At 37.5% G+C, this 16,190-nt stretch overlaps 1 protein-coding gene across 11 annotated transcripts in view; it reads left to right on the top strand.

The window, feature by feature from the left end:
- Positions 1 to 16,190, top strand: part of Unc5d (unc-5 netrin receptor D) — a 528,179-nt gene that overhangs the window by 502,035 nt on the left and 9,954 nt on the right. The window contains exon 17 of one of the 11 annotated variants that reach the window (XM_074054653.1): positions 1,554 to 8,121. The exons of the other annotated variants lie outside the window; for them this stretch is intronic. Coding sequence (XP_073910754.1) covers positions 1,554 to 1,671 — 118 coding nt within the window. The 3' untranslated portion in view covers positions 1,672 to 8,121. Of the gene's footprint in view, positions 1 to 1,553; positions 8,122 to 16,190 lie in introns of those variants that run through there. 11 annotated transcript variants of the gene reach the window in all.

The raw sequence follows: 16,190 nt of genomic DNA, 5'->3' as shown, positions 1-16,190 counted from the left end.
TTTGTTCTTTATTTTCACAGACATCCTATCTGACTCTTTCTTCTTTGAAAGGAGGGCAGTTATCTGCCAAGAAAGGATGGTGTGCTATTCCTTGTTTCAGAACGGATTCAGAATCCAAGAGCACAGGGCCAAACTAGAAAGCAGTGGGAGGCATTGCTGACAGCAAAAACTAAATTCACAGATAGGCAGGCCCAAGAAAAATAGATACATTCTTGAAAAGGCATATATTGAAAATGAAAGAATACAAAAATATAAGTGTACAAGCAAAAAATTAGGTTCAATATTTTGCAGCAACTTTGAAGGAAGATGAGATGTCTCAATTGTGACCCATGAGCACCACAATTATGTCATGTACACTTTCTGATTGATGATTGATATGAATAAAGAATCAAAAAGTAATGCAAATAACTTCATTTGGTAGGGAGTGGGGAAAGAAAGAGAGAGAAAGAAAACTGGTCTGGGACTCAAAACTTCTGCACAGCAGCCATGGTCCCAGTCACTACTGCCTCATGTTTCTCTTTCTGGAAATGTAATTCATAGAATTGGAAACATATGAAGACTTTAATCCATCCTCACTCTAAAAGTTTACGATTTTTAACCTACCATTTAGAGAAACAGTAATTGCCCTCTAGAGCATTTAGGTTTTCATGCATGCTGTCATTAATTTACAGAATGGGCATGTGAGTGTTCCTGCCTTTTCCATTTAATTCTCCATTTACAGTATCCATAAGACCTACAATGTGTGTCTCCAAAGTCATCCATTTCTGACCTTGCATAGAAGGGAAGTTGCATTTCAAGCTGGGTGACTAAGGTATACAGCCTTGTGGGGGGAAGGGGACTAATGAGCAGCCACCATCTATGCTGCAGCAAGACACCCCCTCCTGATTTTAAGGACATAAAGCTTGAACCCTTGGTGTACTTGTTGGTTTGCTTGATTTTCCGTAAGACCCAATCTCCAGGAAAGCCTAAATTCCTTGACGTATGTTATTCAAATGCCTATTTCATGAAAATTTTCCAACACGGTGCCGAGAATATATGGAATCTCAACAAATGTTAGTTGTTTCTTTTGACAATGTCACAATGAATCCCAAATGATAATAGTGTAAATAAGTATAATCTATTTGAAATCTTCTGTAGTGAATATATTCAGTAAGAGGCATTTCATAACTTCCTCTTTGTTCTCTAGCTTTGCTCTTCAAATGAAGCCTAACTCTAGAGTGAGAATGATTTAAATGAGGGCTCAGCAAATTTTTTTTCTATAAAGAATCAGATAGTAAATAGTTTAGTAAATATAATGTATATAGTAGGCTGTGTTGCCACTGCTCACGAACTGTCAACTCTGTCTCTGGAGCATGAAAATGGCCAGAAAACACAACAAAAACGAACTAGAAAACCACCACATACACAAAGACGCATGGCTGTGTTCTAGTAAACTGTTTACAGAAACAGGCAATAGTCAGAATTTGGCTACAGTCCTAGTGTGCTGACCCCTGGCTTAAAGGAGTCTGCCCTCATTCTTTAAAACTTCCCTAGGACTTTTTTGCTTCCCTCAGGATAATACCTGGAGCTGAGGATTCCCGTTCAGCTCTGCATCCAAGCACCTTCAGGAAGGAAGAGGCGGGTGTGGTTTCGGCAGAGATGACCACCAACATATTTGAAGAAGCAGAATAGGAGAAGGACTACTCAAAATCACCTTGTACCCTGTTAGCTAATTCTCATTCTCATTTTGCAGAAATTCTCAAGTTCTTTTTATATTTTCATTTACTATAGCAAAATATATATTCTCCTTCATGGACATATGCACATGTGACAGAGATGGAAGGGTTTTTCAGATGTAACCCATTACAATTTCTTATTGTATAATCCCAAACTACTAGTTTTGCTTTCTTATGACTAGAAATAATATAGTATGGAACTAATAAATTTAAAACATCCATCTAATATTGTTAATATGGATATATCATAGGGTAAGAAAGCTATTTCAACAGCTTGGGATTTCATTAACTTGGAGGTCACAACAGAAAGATGATCACAACACATGTTCTTTCTATTAGGGAATTCACCTTCATCTTGTAATGACACTTTTTACCTGGCTCTTCCCCTTTTCAGCTTCCAGAAATGTTAAAAAGCTTGCAAGGCAACAGCCATCAAATCATGAAGGAAGAATTGTCAAAGGGAGTAGAGGAAGACATTTGCTTTTATTTTGTTATCAGTGAAAATATTCTCTTGCCCTCCTCTGGTAAACATAAATATAAATGTCACTGATGATAATCTGCCTTTTTGCCAAATAAGCTTAGATCTGAATAGGAAAGAACAGCCAGGGAGTAAAGTTAAAGGCTTAGCAATGATGAGAATGAGACAGGACCATAGAGTTCTTGCTAAGGCTGGCAACATAGTGGCCTTGCAACTTGCCTAGCATATAGGTCACACTAAATAAGCTACACTACCTGGCAAAAAATGTCATAGGTAACAGCTGCCATTATAGATTGCATGAACAAATATTGACTGCTACTCAGCATCCTTACTTGCTGCATTTCAAAGCTGGAGTTGCATATTTAGTCTGGAAATTCAGCTACAGCAGCACTATATATTTCTTGACCACCTGTGTTTGGTGGGTATGTGGTTGGGAATAGTTTGCTGATGATTTAGCAAATTAAATAATATCTGAAACTACCTATTTCAGCCAGCAGTATTCCCCCCACATGTGAATTTATCTAGCATTTTGTATTATGATATCTTTAAATTGCAGTTAAGCATATATGGATAGGTCCATCTGCTTTGGGGAAGTTCAATGAATATTTCTTGAATTAATGAGGGGAACATTTTCATAGGATACTTGACCCTAAAAATTTGCCTACTCATAAATATACAGGTATAAACATGTAGCAAGCTAGTCTTAAAAGAAAACAGGCTCTATGCCAGTGGTACAGAAGACTTCTGTCTTTTCCCTCAGATCTTAGTACCCAAAGTTCTACTATTAGGTCTTTCTTCCTTAAGGTTTCATGCTTCAAGAAACTTGTGAAAACATAACCAGCTTCGCCATGTTGCTATGGGAACAGATGCAGGAGATATGGGTGTATGAGTAGAGGGGAAGCAGCCAAAATGGAAGAAAGCATTCCAAAATGGAAAGTAGTAGATAAATTACATCTTATTAGCAGTTTTTCCCAAGGCCCTCCCTAATAGGATACTTGTCTGAAAATTTGTAAGCCCTGCCAAGGGAACGTATTTCTTACAGTCTTTATATAGGTCCTCAGAGACAAAATATGACTAGTTAAAACAGACTTGACATATTTCAGGAGTTGGGTTAATGGGTGATGTTGTAAAAATTGTGAGCTAATGAAAACCTCAAACCTCATGGGCAGCAAATGGTGCTGTAACAACTTGTTTTCCACCAAATCCTCTATTAGGACCTTTAATGAGAAGCAGAATCTTCTCGCAGTGAGGTCATATCTTTTCATTCCATCCTTATAATTGGATGCAGAGGAGCAGGGAGATGGCCAGAGGGCAGTGGGAAAGGACAGTGGAAGGTCACAAGACAATGTATTAATCTAGTTCCCAATAGCTGTTCAGAATTCACTGGAGGTATAGCAGTCCCAGAACCAGGCTTCCAAATGAAGAAGAAAGGAACTGAGAGAAGGGAAAGATGGGTACAAGATGCATACCAAATGCCTGTTCATTTTCATTCCTGTGTTTGGGAATTTACTATTATTACACCAAACTCAGCTTTCTTGGTTCTGCAGGCTGAAGTCTATAAAATGTATCCTAATCTTTAAGTAATAAAAGTGGGTGCAAAGATGGCCATTTCCAAAACAAAAACAAAAAAAAAATCTTCATGGCTCTTCTAAGGAGAATTAATACACAGAGCAAGAGCTCTTGCAGACAAAATACAATCATGCTTAAATCAGATTTTCTGATTCTGACCCAGTGGACTTTTGCAGGGGCTGAGATTTGAAAAGTCCTTACAGTGAAGCCTGAGGAACCCAACACAGCAAAGTGCTGAGTGTGTATGTTTTTTTCCCCTGAATCAATGACACATGAAACTAACTACCCTGCTAATAAGGAGCTGAAAAGAGACAGCCCTGGGCTGAGTTTAGCCATGAACAAGCTGTATGTGGTTTGTAAGTAGCAGGTGTCCATCATAAAGGCAACATGAAAAAAAAGCTTTTTATGTTCCTTTTAGAGAACTAAAGTTAAATTCCCACTGATGGCTCAAGGAGTTATGAGGGGTGTTGGCGTTTTCTTCTAGGCAATGGTGAATTTGTGCTGGTCTCTGAAAGAATCCATTTTCTTCAACTAAGCTAATGTAGATTTCAGAAAAGATGGACCTGCCAAAGCCCTGTGATATCCTAAATGACCTCCCTGTACAAGCCATTTCAAACAGTCCTAAAAAAAGCTGACAGTGTCAGGATACGTGCAGGTGATGTCTTCACAATTTGAGGAAATAAAATTATAGTTAAGATTTTACCTATTAGAGTGCTCTTTAAAGGACTATCTCTTTTCAATTATTGAAACTCATACTGACTAGTTTGCAAAGTGAGAGTTATAAATATTTAGCCCTTCACCTCTTAAGGATTAGCACTGTGTTATTTTATCTTAGAAAAAATGGTAGACATTCTGCTTCACCCTTAGGATTCTCAAAAATGTTTCAAGGTGATTGAAGAGGAAAACTAAGTTTAATTTGAATTATGTTTTCTATGATATATCCCAGTTTAAAGAAAAGTAGGTTCTGATTTGGTGTTTTTCTTTGCCTTTTCATTTCCTAAATTGAGAAATTGTCATAGGCTTATCCCATGAGGAATAAAACTGGAGAATTGAAAACAGACTAGAGTTGGCTTTATTCTCATTTGGCAACTCAGAGTCTTCCAGGCTGCAGGGCTTTAATACATTTTTCCAAAGAAGGAAGCCTCTTATTCCCCTTCAACAACTAGATAATGGAATAGGCAAAAGGATAACTATGAGGAGGGTTCTGTTGGCAAATTAATTGGCCTGAAAGAATTGATGCTCTACTCTTGGGCAGGGCAGGAGCAAAGTAGAACCCAGCATGCCTTCAATTGCTTTCAATTGAAGTTTTTCCTTTGGGTTCTCTAGGCATCTGCCATTCCTGTGGAGGGACAGGTGGATCCTAGTCCTGTCTCTTGCCTACCCTTTAGTAAATGAAGCAGTGACTTTATCCTGAAGGCTGCCTGGAGTACTGCTAGGATGAAGTTTGAGGGATGAAAGCTTGATAAGTGGGCCAAATGCTTATGGTTTGTCCAATTACTGCTATTCAGTAAAAATGATTTTTCTTTCTTATTTGCATTTAAAGAACCTCATGGAGGGTTGCTTTGAGTCACATAAGAGGCTTTCATTAAATGAGACAATTAGGATGATAGCAGAGATATTAATATTGTTTCATTATGACTATGATTCAATTCCCTATTTGATACTATACAGTAGAATCGTGCACTATTCTAGTAATGATGTTTCCTAATTTATTATAGGCAACTCAACTTAGTTTTTACTTTGTATCCTGACAGCTACTCAGAAAGAAGATATTTCTAAAATACGCTTTTTAAAAATAAAGTTGAATTACATATAAATGACAACAGTTTCTAGAATATAAACAAATAAACTTGCTGCCCTCAATGTTATGCTTGCAACCGGTTCCTTTTATTTGATAGTGTTGGACAAAAGGCCAAATTCTAAATAAAATTAGGGCCTGTACTTGGTATGGGGTACATCTTTCTATGCTAAGGATGTTAGACAGCAATTCAAATGAGATTCCCTACTGTATTTTAGTATGCAGTTTATTCTCACAGTTAGTCACAGGAAGAGCTACAGCTTGCAAATAGGTATATTGGCCCCCTGGTAGCATAGTTCTAAGTAACTAAAAGAAAAGCTTTGTTATCTGGAACTTAGAAAGAAAGGGTCCCTCATAGGCCACATATACAGTGTGCCCTTGGTAGTTCTTCAGTACTGTTCCCCAGGGCAAAGATACAGCCTCAGTCCTGTGCCTTTCTCTCCATTACTGTTATCTCCTCCTTTGTTAACTGATTGAGGATTTAGATGTTAGAGCCCTGGAGGCATTTGCATTTGAATACTGCAGGGATTCTGTCAGACCTGAAAGCTTCCACAAAACTAAAGAGAGGGTGGTATCTCTAGCTAGTTTCCTTTTCATGGAATTAACCCTGTGTTACATTTATAAAGGCCCTACAAGGCAGAATTTTATCCCAGTCAGTCCATCAATTATCCTCTCTGCCTCTCACCTTAAGCCCCCCAGTAAAACAGAAGGTACACTAAGTATTTCTAAAAATCCTTAAATCTCATCTAAATTCCGTTAGCAGTTTAACACAGTTATTAGTTTGAAGATATATTTGAAAACTAAGATTTTGTGTAAAAAATTCGGCTTTGTAAATTGGGCCTTAACTAGTTAATGAAATTCTGTCCTGGCTTCCACATAAAGCATGGGGTTTTAACTGGGGGTTTGGGATCAGGATAGAAAGGTCTCTAAAAAGATGAAATTACTCATAGTAACAAAACATAGAAAGCATGTAAGCTCAACAAAACAAAATTAAATTTGATAAACCATTAGCACTCAATGAACTTATATGGATAAATGTATTTATCTTAGCATCAACTTTGATCTGCTTGCTTTTCTTTATCTTATATTTTATCTGTATTCATTCAGCAGCAGTTCCAACAGAGAAGATAAAGTCATTGTCTTCATATAAAGGGTAGGGCAAATAAACTGGTTCAAGCTGAAACCGAAGTTTTGGATCTAAACCAAACTCCTGAGATTCCATATACTAGGTCCTGCATCTGCCCCTAAATGCCAAATATAGAGGCACGGTGAAGGCAGAGAAAGGAGGTTTATTACACTGCTCAGGACATGCCTTGGGAAGAGGCAGAGTAAGCACTCAGCTCATCTTTAACCATTTTTGGAGTACAGACATGAGCTATAAGTTTAAGTAAACAAAAGAACTGGGGGCAGGGAACAAAGGTATGCATAGTTTAACAGTCCTAGTCACAGGTGTGGTCTGATTGGTCTCATGACTGGTAGGTCAGGCAGGTGGTCTGATCCAGTTTTGGGAAGTTATCACCTGGAGAATGTAATCTGTCTCCTGTTTGAGAGGATTACTCTGGCTTGGATGTGAATTGTTCTCACTGAGAGGGTGGCAGCTCCAGGTGGCTCTGGTTCCTTGTCATAAACATGTTATCAGTTCTGTCTTTTCTGGAATCCAAGGTGATTACAAAGTGACAATAAAGATAATGACTTAGAGCAAAGACAGATACAAAATGGACACAGGGATGCCAAACTTCTGCTTTTAGTTAATTTGTGGGAACAAGTAACTGCAAAAGCAGTTTGAGAGCCTCTTACAAAGACATAGAATGATTTTAAAGTAAACTAAAATTCAGAGATTAGATAATCTTACCAGCATAGTATGTGACATCTTTATGATACCACAAAAAATAAATCTTAATTTTCTAAACTAATCTTAGTTGATTGAAATTTGAGAAAGCTATGACACAAGGTGTCCTGAAGTTCAACACATAAAAATGTAACAATTTGAAGTGTCTCAGATAAGTGTAATAAACATTTACATCTTTAAAAATGTTCACAGAGAACAAAAACTTATTTTCAGATATCTACCTGAATATTCAGGATTACTGTTTTTTTGATAGTGTTCAGGTTTCATTTGGAGAGCTAGCTGGATGGAAATGAATGAAAGAAAAAGAAAGACACCCCCAAAATTGCTTCAACTTGCTATGACTTGTATTTGTAGTAGTAACAATGTTCCCTGAGTTTTATCTACATGTCCTGGCAAAATTTACATATGTTTACCTGGAATCCAAATGTACCAGTACTGTTATGAAGAGAAATGGGTACCAGAATAATTTCAAAAGTGTGGTATGGAGGTGACCAAATTGAATCTATGGCAAACCAATTTTCAAAAACTTATATTGCATTTGCATATGTGTTCCGGCAAAATCATGCACCTACTTTTGTGGAATAGCTTATTCTAGGTTTTTATATATTAATTTTTCTTTTCTACACAGGTAATATCTATTAATTACAAAGCTGATTGCCTTCTATGTATCTACTCAAAATAGTGGAGTTTGAAATTTGTATGTGTTATGCTGCGTGTGCTTGTGTAAATTCAAAAAATAAATCTAAAACTTGTTTGAGAAGCAATTTCACTTGCTACAATATGTTCAGAGACCTGTGCCAAGTAAGAGTTTTATTTCTGTGTCTTTGATCATTTAGCTTTCTTAAGCCCTTGGTATCTCTTCCACAAGTCAGGACATTTGCAGGACTTTTCAGAACCATGTGGCTGGCAGGAATCATTCTCCAGCTTTCTCTAGGTTAGAAGGTACCAGAATACCTTGTGCCTCCCCACCCCCACCCCTTGGGTTTGTGAATATTTTAATATTGTGTTGAGACAAAGATTCATCACCCCCTGCAAAAATTCTTTACGCCTCTCTCACAGCTTTCTTATTACACTTTTTATGACCAGGTCTTCCTGAGATGTCTTGAAAAATCAAAGATCCCTAAACATTAAAAAGAATAAAGTTCTGAGTACTTTAGGGAAACTACATCAGGCAATAATCAGCAACTTTGGGCATGTAGGTTCTTATTTTCAAATGTTGCACAAAGCAACATCTCCCCCCCGCAATACCCAGCAGAAACTATTTTGCCCTTATCTCTAATTTTGTTGTAGAGAGAGTATAAGCAATAATAGGAAGGAACAAGGGTTTTTGCTGGTTGAGATAAGGATAGCTATACAGGGCATTGACTCACATTGATTTCCTGTGCGTGGGTGTTACCTTCTAGGTTAATTCTTTTTGATCTAACCTTTTCTCTAGTACCTGTTCCCCTTTTCCTATTGGCCTCAGTTGCTTTAAGGTATCTGCTTTAGTTTCTCTGCGTTAAGGGCAACAAATGCTAGCTAGTTTTTTAGGTGTCTTACCTATCCTCACCCCTCCCTTGTGTGCTCTCGCTTTTATCATGTGCTCGTACTCCAATCCCCTTGTTGTGTTTGCCCTTGATCTAATGTCCACATATGAGGGAGAACATACGATTTTTGGTCTTTTGAGCCAGGCTAACCTCACTCAGAATGATGTTCTCCAATTCCATCCATTTACCAGCGAATGATAACATTTCGTTCTTCATGGCTGCATAAAATTCCATTGTGTATAGATACCACATTTTCTTAATCCATTCGTCAGTGGTGGGACATCTTGGCTGTTTCCATAACTTGGCTATTGTGAATAGTGCCGCAATAAACATGGATGTGCAGGTGCCTCTGGAGTAACAGTCTTTTGGGTATATCCCCAAGAGTGGTATTGCTGGATCAAATGGTAGATCGATGTCTAGCTTTTTAAGTAGCCTCCAAATTTTTTTCCAGAGTGGTTGTACTAGTGTAAAAATGGAGCTGACTCCAGAGGGGAAAACTTGACAACTGGAAGGAAGAAAATCATTTCCTGGGATGGCCACTATTCTCTGTAACCTGAGATCCTGGTTCCTTGATCTTCCATTAATTCACTGCGTAATCCTAGGCTTCCCTGTGGGACACAATCTCCTTACATCTAAAATACGAAGGCTGAACTGGGACACACTTACAATTATGTCCACATGTAAAAGTCAATGCTACCAATAAACTTGGTGTTAAACTCATATCAAAATTTAAATTCTACCAGAATCTAAATTCTAGATTCTATGAGAGACTAAAATTTCATAGGAGAATAAGTCAATACCTAAAAGCCAAGGGAGAATGGAATTGGAACAAAAAATATCTAGGATAAACTTTACTGGCTTTAGAGTTTCAGCAGTTCTGACACTTACTACTCAATTTGAGAAATACTTCAACAACTAATGGAAAATATGTCCAAAGTGATATGGGTTATGATGACCTAAAGGACCGAACACAATAATCATTGGGGTAATCTGATTGAGATGTAAAACAGAGAGAAGACTCTGATAGGAGAGTTACAACATGTTTTGAAATTATGGAGTGTCAAAATAAGACCAGTCCTCTTCAAAACTGACATGGTTTCTTCTGTTTTTCCATGCATGATCCCTTAGAGAGCTGGCACAGCCTTTGGTCAATCCATGTTAATACAATTCCACAAGAATTTTCTGCAGATATATGGAAAGTACTTGTTTATCTCCTTTCTTTAACCACCCTAATCTAGCAGCATTCCTGGAGCTAACTGAGCTCCAGGATGGACAATCTGGTTGTATTGCTCTCTCAATGTAAATATGTAACATGGAAATAGCATGCAATGATAATCATGGTGCATTTTGTAGTACACCAAAATGTGTTCGTGTTTGAAATCAAAATTTTGGATACTTCATCCACATGAATCAAGGTCACATTCTAGCACTGGGATCATCATCCCTGTATGCTATGAGTGACAGCCAGTAACCACAGTCCTTCCCAGAACCGCAGGTGGTTTCCATCTCTACCATCTTTTCCCTAGTTCCCTGAGTTATCTTTATCCTCCAGGCTTCCCTCATAGTCCTCTTTTAAAGACACAAAGGAAATGATATTAAATTCTTATTTTCAATGTCATCTCTCTTTTCTTCTGCCCATAGTCATCATAGTTTACTCTTCCTGCTTCCTAAGCACCTTTTCCTCAGTTGGTCTTCTAATCCCCATTATTCCTAGAACATAACCTTATATTTAATGCCACTATGTGGTAAAATAAGACACTTAATTTTTTTTTTCATTTTTCTTTTATTATTAATATGTGTATACAAGGCTTGGTTCATTTCTCCCCCCTGCCCCCACCCCCTCCCTTACCACCCACTCCACCCCCTCCCGCTCCCCCCTCAATGCCCAGCAGAAACTATTTTGCCCTTATCTCTAATTTTGTTGTAGAGAGAGTATAAGCAATAATAGGAAGGAACAAGGGGTTTTGCTGGTTGAGATAAGGATAGCTATACAGGGCATTGACTCACATTGATTTCCTGTGCGTGGGTGTTACCTTCTAGGTTAATTCTTTTTGATCTAACCTTTTCTCTAGTTCCTGGTCGCCTTTTCCTATTGGCCTCAGTTGCTTTAAGGTATCTGCTTTAGTTTCTCTGCATTAAGGGCAACAAATGCTAGCTAGTTTTTTAGGTGTCTTACCTATCCTCACCCCTCCCTTGTGTGCTCTCACTTTTATCATGTGCTCATAGTCCAATCCCCTTGTTGTGTTTGCCCTTGATCTAATGTCCACATATGAGGGAGAACATAAGATTTTTGGTCTTTTGAGCCAGGCTAACCTCACTCAGAATGATGTTCTCCAATTCCATCCATTTACCAGCGAATTATAACATTTCATTCTTCTTCATGGCTGCATAAAATTCCATTGTGTATAGATACCACATTTTCTTAATCCATTCGTCAGTGCTGGGGCATCTTGGCTGTTTCCATAACTTGGCTATTGTGAATAGTGCCGCAATAAACATGGATGTGCAGGTGCCTCTGGAGTAACAGTCTTTTGGGTATATCCCCAAGAGTGGTATTGCTGGATCAAATGGTAGATCGATGTCCAGCTTTTTAAGTAGCCTCCAAATTTTTTTCCAGAGTGGTTGTACTAGTCTACATTCCCACAAACAGTGTAAGAGGGTTCCTTTTTCCCCGCATCCTCGCCAACACCTGTTGTTGGTGGTGTTGCTGATGATGGCTATTCTAACAGGGGTGAGGTGGAATCTTAGCGTGGTTTTAATTTGCATTTCCTTTATTGCTAGAGATGGTGAGCATTTTTTCATGTGTTTTCTGGCCATTTGAATTTCTTCTTTTGAGAAAGTTCTGTTTAGTTCACGTGCCCATTTCTTTATTGGTTCATTAGTTTTGGGAGAATTTAGTTTTTTAAGTTCCCTGTATATTCTGGTTATCAGTCCTTTGTCTGATGTATAGTTGGCAAATATTTTCTCCCACTCTGTGGGTGTTCTCTTCAGTTTAGAGACCATTTCTTTTGATGAACAGAAGCTTTTTAGTTTTATGAGGTCCCATTTATCTATGCTATCTCTTAGTTGCTGTGCTGCTGGGGTTTCATTGAGAAAGTTCTTACCTATACCTACTAACTCCAGAGTACTTCTACTCTTTCTTGTATCAACTTAAGAGTTTGTGGTCTGATATTAAGATCCTTGATCCATTTTGAGTTAATCTTGGTATAGGGTGATATACATGGATCTAGTTTCAGTTTTTTGCAGACTGCTAACCAGTTTTCCCAGCAGTTTTTGTTGAAGAGGCTGCTATTTCTCCATCGTATATTTTTAGCTCCTTTGTCAAAGATAAGCTGCTTATAGTTGTGTGGCTTCATATCTGGATCCTCTATTCTGTTCCACTGGTCTTCATGTCTGTTTTTGTGCCAGTACCATTCTGTTTTTATTGTTATTGCTTTGTAATACAGTTTGAAGTCAGGTATTGTGATACCTCCTGCATTGTTCTTTTGACTGAGTATTGCCTTGGCTATTCGTGGCCTCTTGTGTTTCCATATAAATTTAACGGTAGAGTTTTCAATCTCTTTAATGAATGTCATTGGAATTTTGATGGGAATTGCATTAAACATGTAGATTACTTTGGGGAGTATCGACATTTTTACTATGTTGATTCTACCAATCCATGAGCATGGGAGATCTCTCCACTTTCTATAGTCTTCCTCAATCTCTTTCTTCAGAAGTGTATAGTTTTCCTTGTAGAGGTCTTTCACATCTTTTGTTAGGTTTACACCTAGGTATTTGATTTTTTTTGAGGCTATTGTACATGGAATTGTTTTCATATACTCTTTTTCAGTTTGTTCATTATTAGTGTATAGAAATGCTAATGATTTTTCTATGTTGATTTTATATCCTGCTACCTTGCTATAGCTATTGATGATGTCTAGAAGCTTCTGAGTAGAGTTTTTTGTGTCTTTAAGGTATAGGATCATGTCGTCTGCAAATAGCGATATTTTGACGGTTTCTTTACCTATTTGTATTCCTTTTATTCCTTCTTCTTGCCTAATTGCTCTGGCTAGGAATTCCAGTACTATGTTGAATAGGAGTGGAGATAGTGGGCATCCTTGTCTGGTTCCTGATTTTAGAGGGAATGGTTTTAATTTTTCTCTGTTAAGTATAATGCTGGCTGTAGGTTTGTCATATATAGCTTTTATAATGTTGAGGAACTTTCCTTCTATTCCTAGTTTTCTTAGAGCTTTTATCATGAAATGATGTTGGATCTTATCAAAGGCTTTTTCTGCATCTATTGAGATGATCAAGTGGTTTCTGTCTTTGCTTCTGTTAATGTGGTTTATTACATTTATTGATTTTCGTATGTTGAACCACCCCTGCATCCCTGGGATGAAGCCTACTTGGTCGTGGTGAATAGTCTTTTTGATGTGTTGCTGAATTCGGTTTGCCATTATTTTGTTGAGGATTTTTGCATCAATGTTCATTAAGGAGATTGGCCTATAGTTCTCCTTTTTGGAGGTGTCTTTGCCTGGTTTTGGGATAAGTGTAATACTGGCTTCATAAAATGTGTTTGGCAGTTTTCCTTCCCTTTCAATTTCATGGAACAGTTTAAGGAGGGTTGGTATCAGTTCTTCTTTAAAGGTCTGATAGAATTCAGCAGAGAATCCATCAGGTCCTGGACTTTTCTTTTTGGGGAGACTCTTGATTGCTGCTTCAATTTCATTTTGTGTTATAGGTCTATTCAGGTGATTAATTTCCTCTTGGTTCAGTTTTGGATGATCATATGTATCTAGAAATCTGTCCATTTCTTTAAGATTTTCAAATTTATTTGAATATAGGTTCTCAAAGTAGTCTCTGATGATTTCCTGGACTTCCATGGTGTTTGTTGTTATCTCCCCTTTTGCATTCCTAATTCTACTAATTTGGGTTTTTTCTCTCCTCATTTTAGTCAGGTTTGCCAGGTGTCTATCGATCTTGTTTATTTTTTCAAAGAACCAACTTTTTGTTTCATTAATTCTTTGGTTTTTTTGGTTTCTATTTCATTGATTTCAGCTCTTATTTTTATTATTTCTCTCCTTCTATTTGTTTTGGGATTTGCTTGTTCTTGTTTTTCTAGGAGTTTGAGATGTATCATTAGGTCATTGATTTGGGATCTTTCAATCTTTTTAATATATGCACTCATGGCTATAAACTTTCCTCTCAAGACTGCCTTAGCTGTGTCCCATAGGTTCCGGTAGGTTGTGTTTTCATTTTCATTGACTTCCAGGAACTTTTTAATTTCCTCTTTTATTGCATCGATGATCCACTCTTCATTAAGTAATGAGTTATTTAGTTTCCACCTGTTTGCATGTATTTTGTCTTTACTTTTGTTGTTGAGTTCTACTTTTACTGCATTGTGGTCAGATAGTATGCATGGTATTATTTCTATTTTCTTATATTTGCTGAGGCTTGCTTTGTGCCCTAGGATATGATCTATTTTGGAGAAGGTTCCATGGGCTGCTGAGAAGAATGTATATTGTGTAGAGGTTGGATGAAATGTTCTGTAGACATCTACTAGGTCCATTTGATCTATTGCGTATTTTAGATCTTGGATTTCTTTATTGAGTTTTTGTTTGGATGACCTATCTATTGATGATAATGGAGTGTTAAAGTCTCCCACAACCACTGTGTTAGCGTTTTTATATGCTTTTAGGTCTTTCAGGGTATGTTTGATGAAATTGGGTGCGTTGACATTGGGTGCGTACAGATTGATGATTATTATTTCCTTTTGGTCTATTTCCCCTTTTATTAGTATGGAATGTCCTTCTTTATCTCATTTGATCAATGTAGGTTTGAAGTCTACTTTGTCAGAGATAAGTATTGCTACTCCTGCTTGTTTTCGGGGGCCATTGGCTTGGTAAATCTTCTTCCAGCCTTTCATCCTAAGCATATGCTTATTTCTGTCAGTGAGATGAGTCTCCTGTAAGCAACAAATTGTTGGATCTTCTTTTTTAATCCATTTTGTCAAATGGTGTCCTTTGATGGGTGAATTAAGTCCATTAACATTAAGTGTTAGTACTGATAGGTATGTGGTGATTCCTGCCATTTAGTTGTCTTAGTTATTTGAAGGTTTGATTGTGTGTACCTAACTTGATGTTACTCTCTACTGTCTTGCTTTTTCTTATCCTGTGGTTTGGTGCTGCCTGCCTTTTCATGGTTACGTTGGGTTTCACTTTCTGTGTGCAGGATCCCTTGCAGAATCTTTTGTAATGGTGGCTTTGTGGTCACATATTGTTTTAGTTTCTGCTTATCATGGAAGACTTTTATGCTCCATCTATTTTGAATGATAGCTTTGCTGGGTAGAGTATCCTGGGGTTAAAGTTATTTTCATTCAGTGCCCGGAAGATCTCACCCCACGCTCTTCTTGCTTTTAATGTTTCTGTTGAGAAGTCTGCTGTGATTTTGATGGGTTTACCTTTGTATGTTACTTGTTTTTTCTCTCTTACAGCCTTCAATATTCTTTCCTTAGTTTCTGAATTTGTTGTTTTAATGATGATATGTCGTGGAGTAGTTCTATTTTGATCTGATCTGTTTGGTGTCCTGGAGGCCTCTTGCATCTGTATGGGAATATCTTTCTCTAGATTTGGGAAATTTTCCGTTATTATTTTGTTGAATATATTACACATTCCCTTCGCTTGCACCTCTTCTCCTTCTTCAATGCCCATGATTCTCAAGTTTGGTCTTTTGATGGAGTTAGTGAGTTCTTGCATTTTCTTTTCACAGGTCTTGAGTTGTTTAATTAATAGTTCTTCGGTTTTTCCTTTAATTACCATTTCATCTTCAAGTTCTGAGATTCTGTCTTCTGTTTGTTCTATTCTGCTGGATTGGCCTTCCGTTTTGTTTTGCCGTTCTGTTTCGTTCTTTTTTCTGAGGTTTTCCATATCCTGGCAGTTTTCTTCTTTATTGTTGTCTATTTTTGTCCTGAGTTCATTTATCCATTTATTCATTGTGTTCTCTCTTTCACTTTGGTGTTTATACAGTGCTTCTATGGTTTCCTTTATTTCTTCTTTTGCTTTTTCAAATTCTCTATTTTTATTGTCTTGGAATTTCTTGAGTGTCTCCTGTACATTTTGGTTGACCCTATCCAGTATCATCTCTGTAAAATTCTCATTGAGTACTTGTAGTATGTCTTCTTTTAAATTATTCTTGTGGGCTTCATTGGGTCCTTTGGCATAGTTTATCTTCATTTTGTTGGAGTCTGGATCTGAGTTTCTGTTGTATTCATTCCCCT

Source organism: Castor canadensis, chromosome 14 (genome assembly GCF_047511655.1).
Source record: "Castor canadensis chromosome 14, mCasCan1.hap1v2, whole genome shotgun sequence".
In the NCBI taxonomy this organism is placed as follows: Eukaryota; Metazoa; Chordata; class Mammalia; order Rodentia; family Castoridae; genus Castor; species Castor canadensis.
Note: the sequence above shows the minus strand (reverse complement) of the source record. Positions and strands in the feature narration are given on the sequence as shown.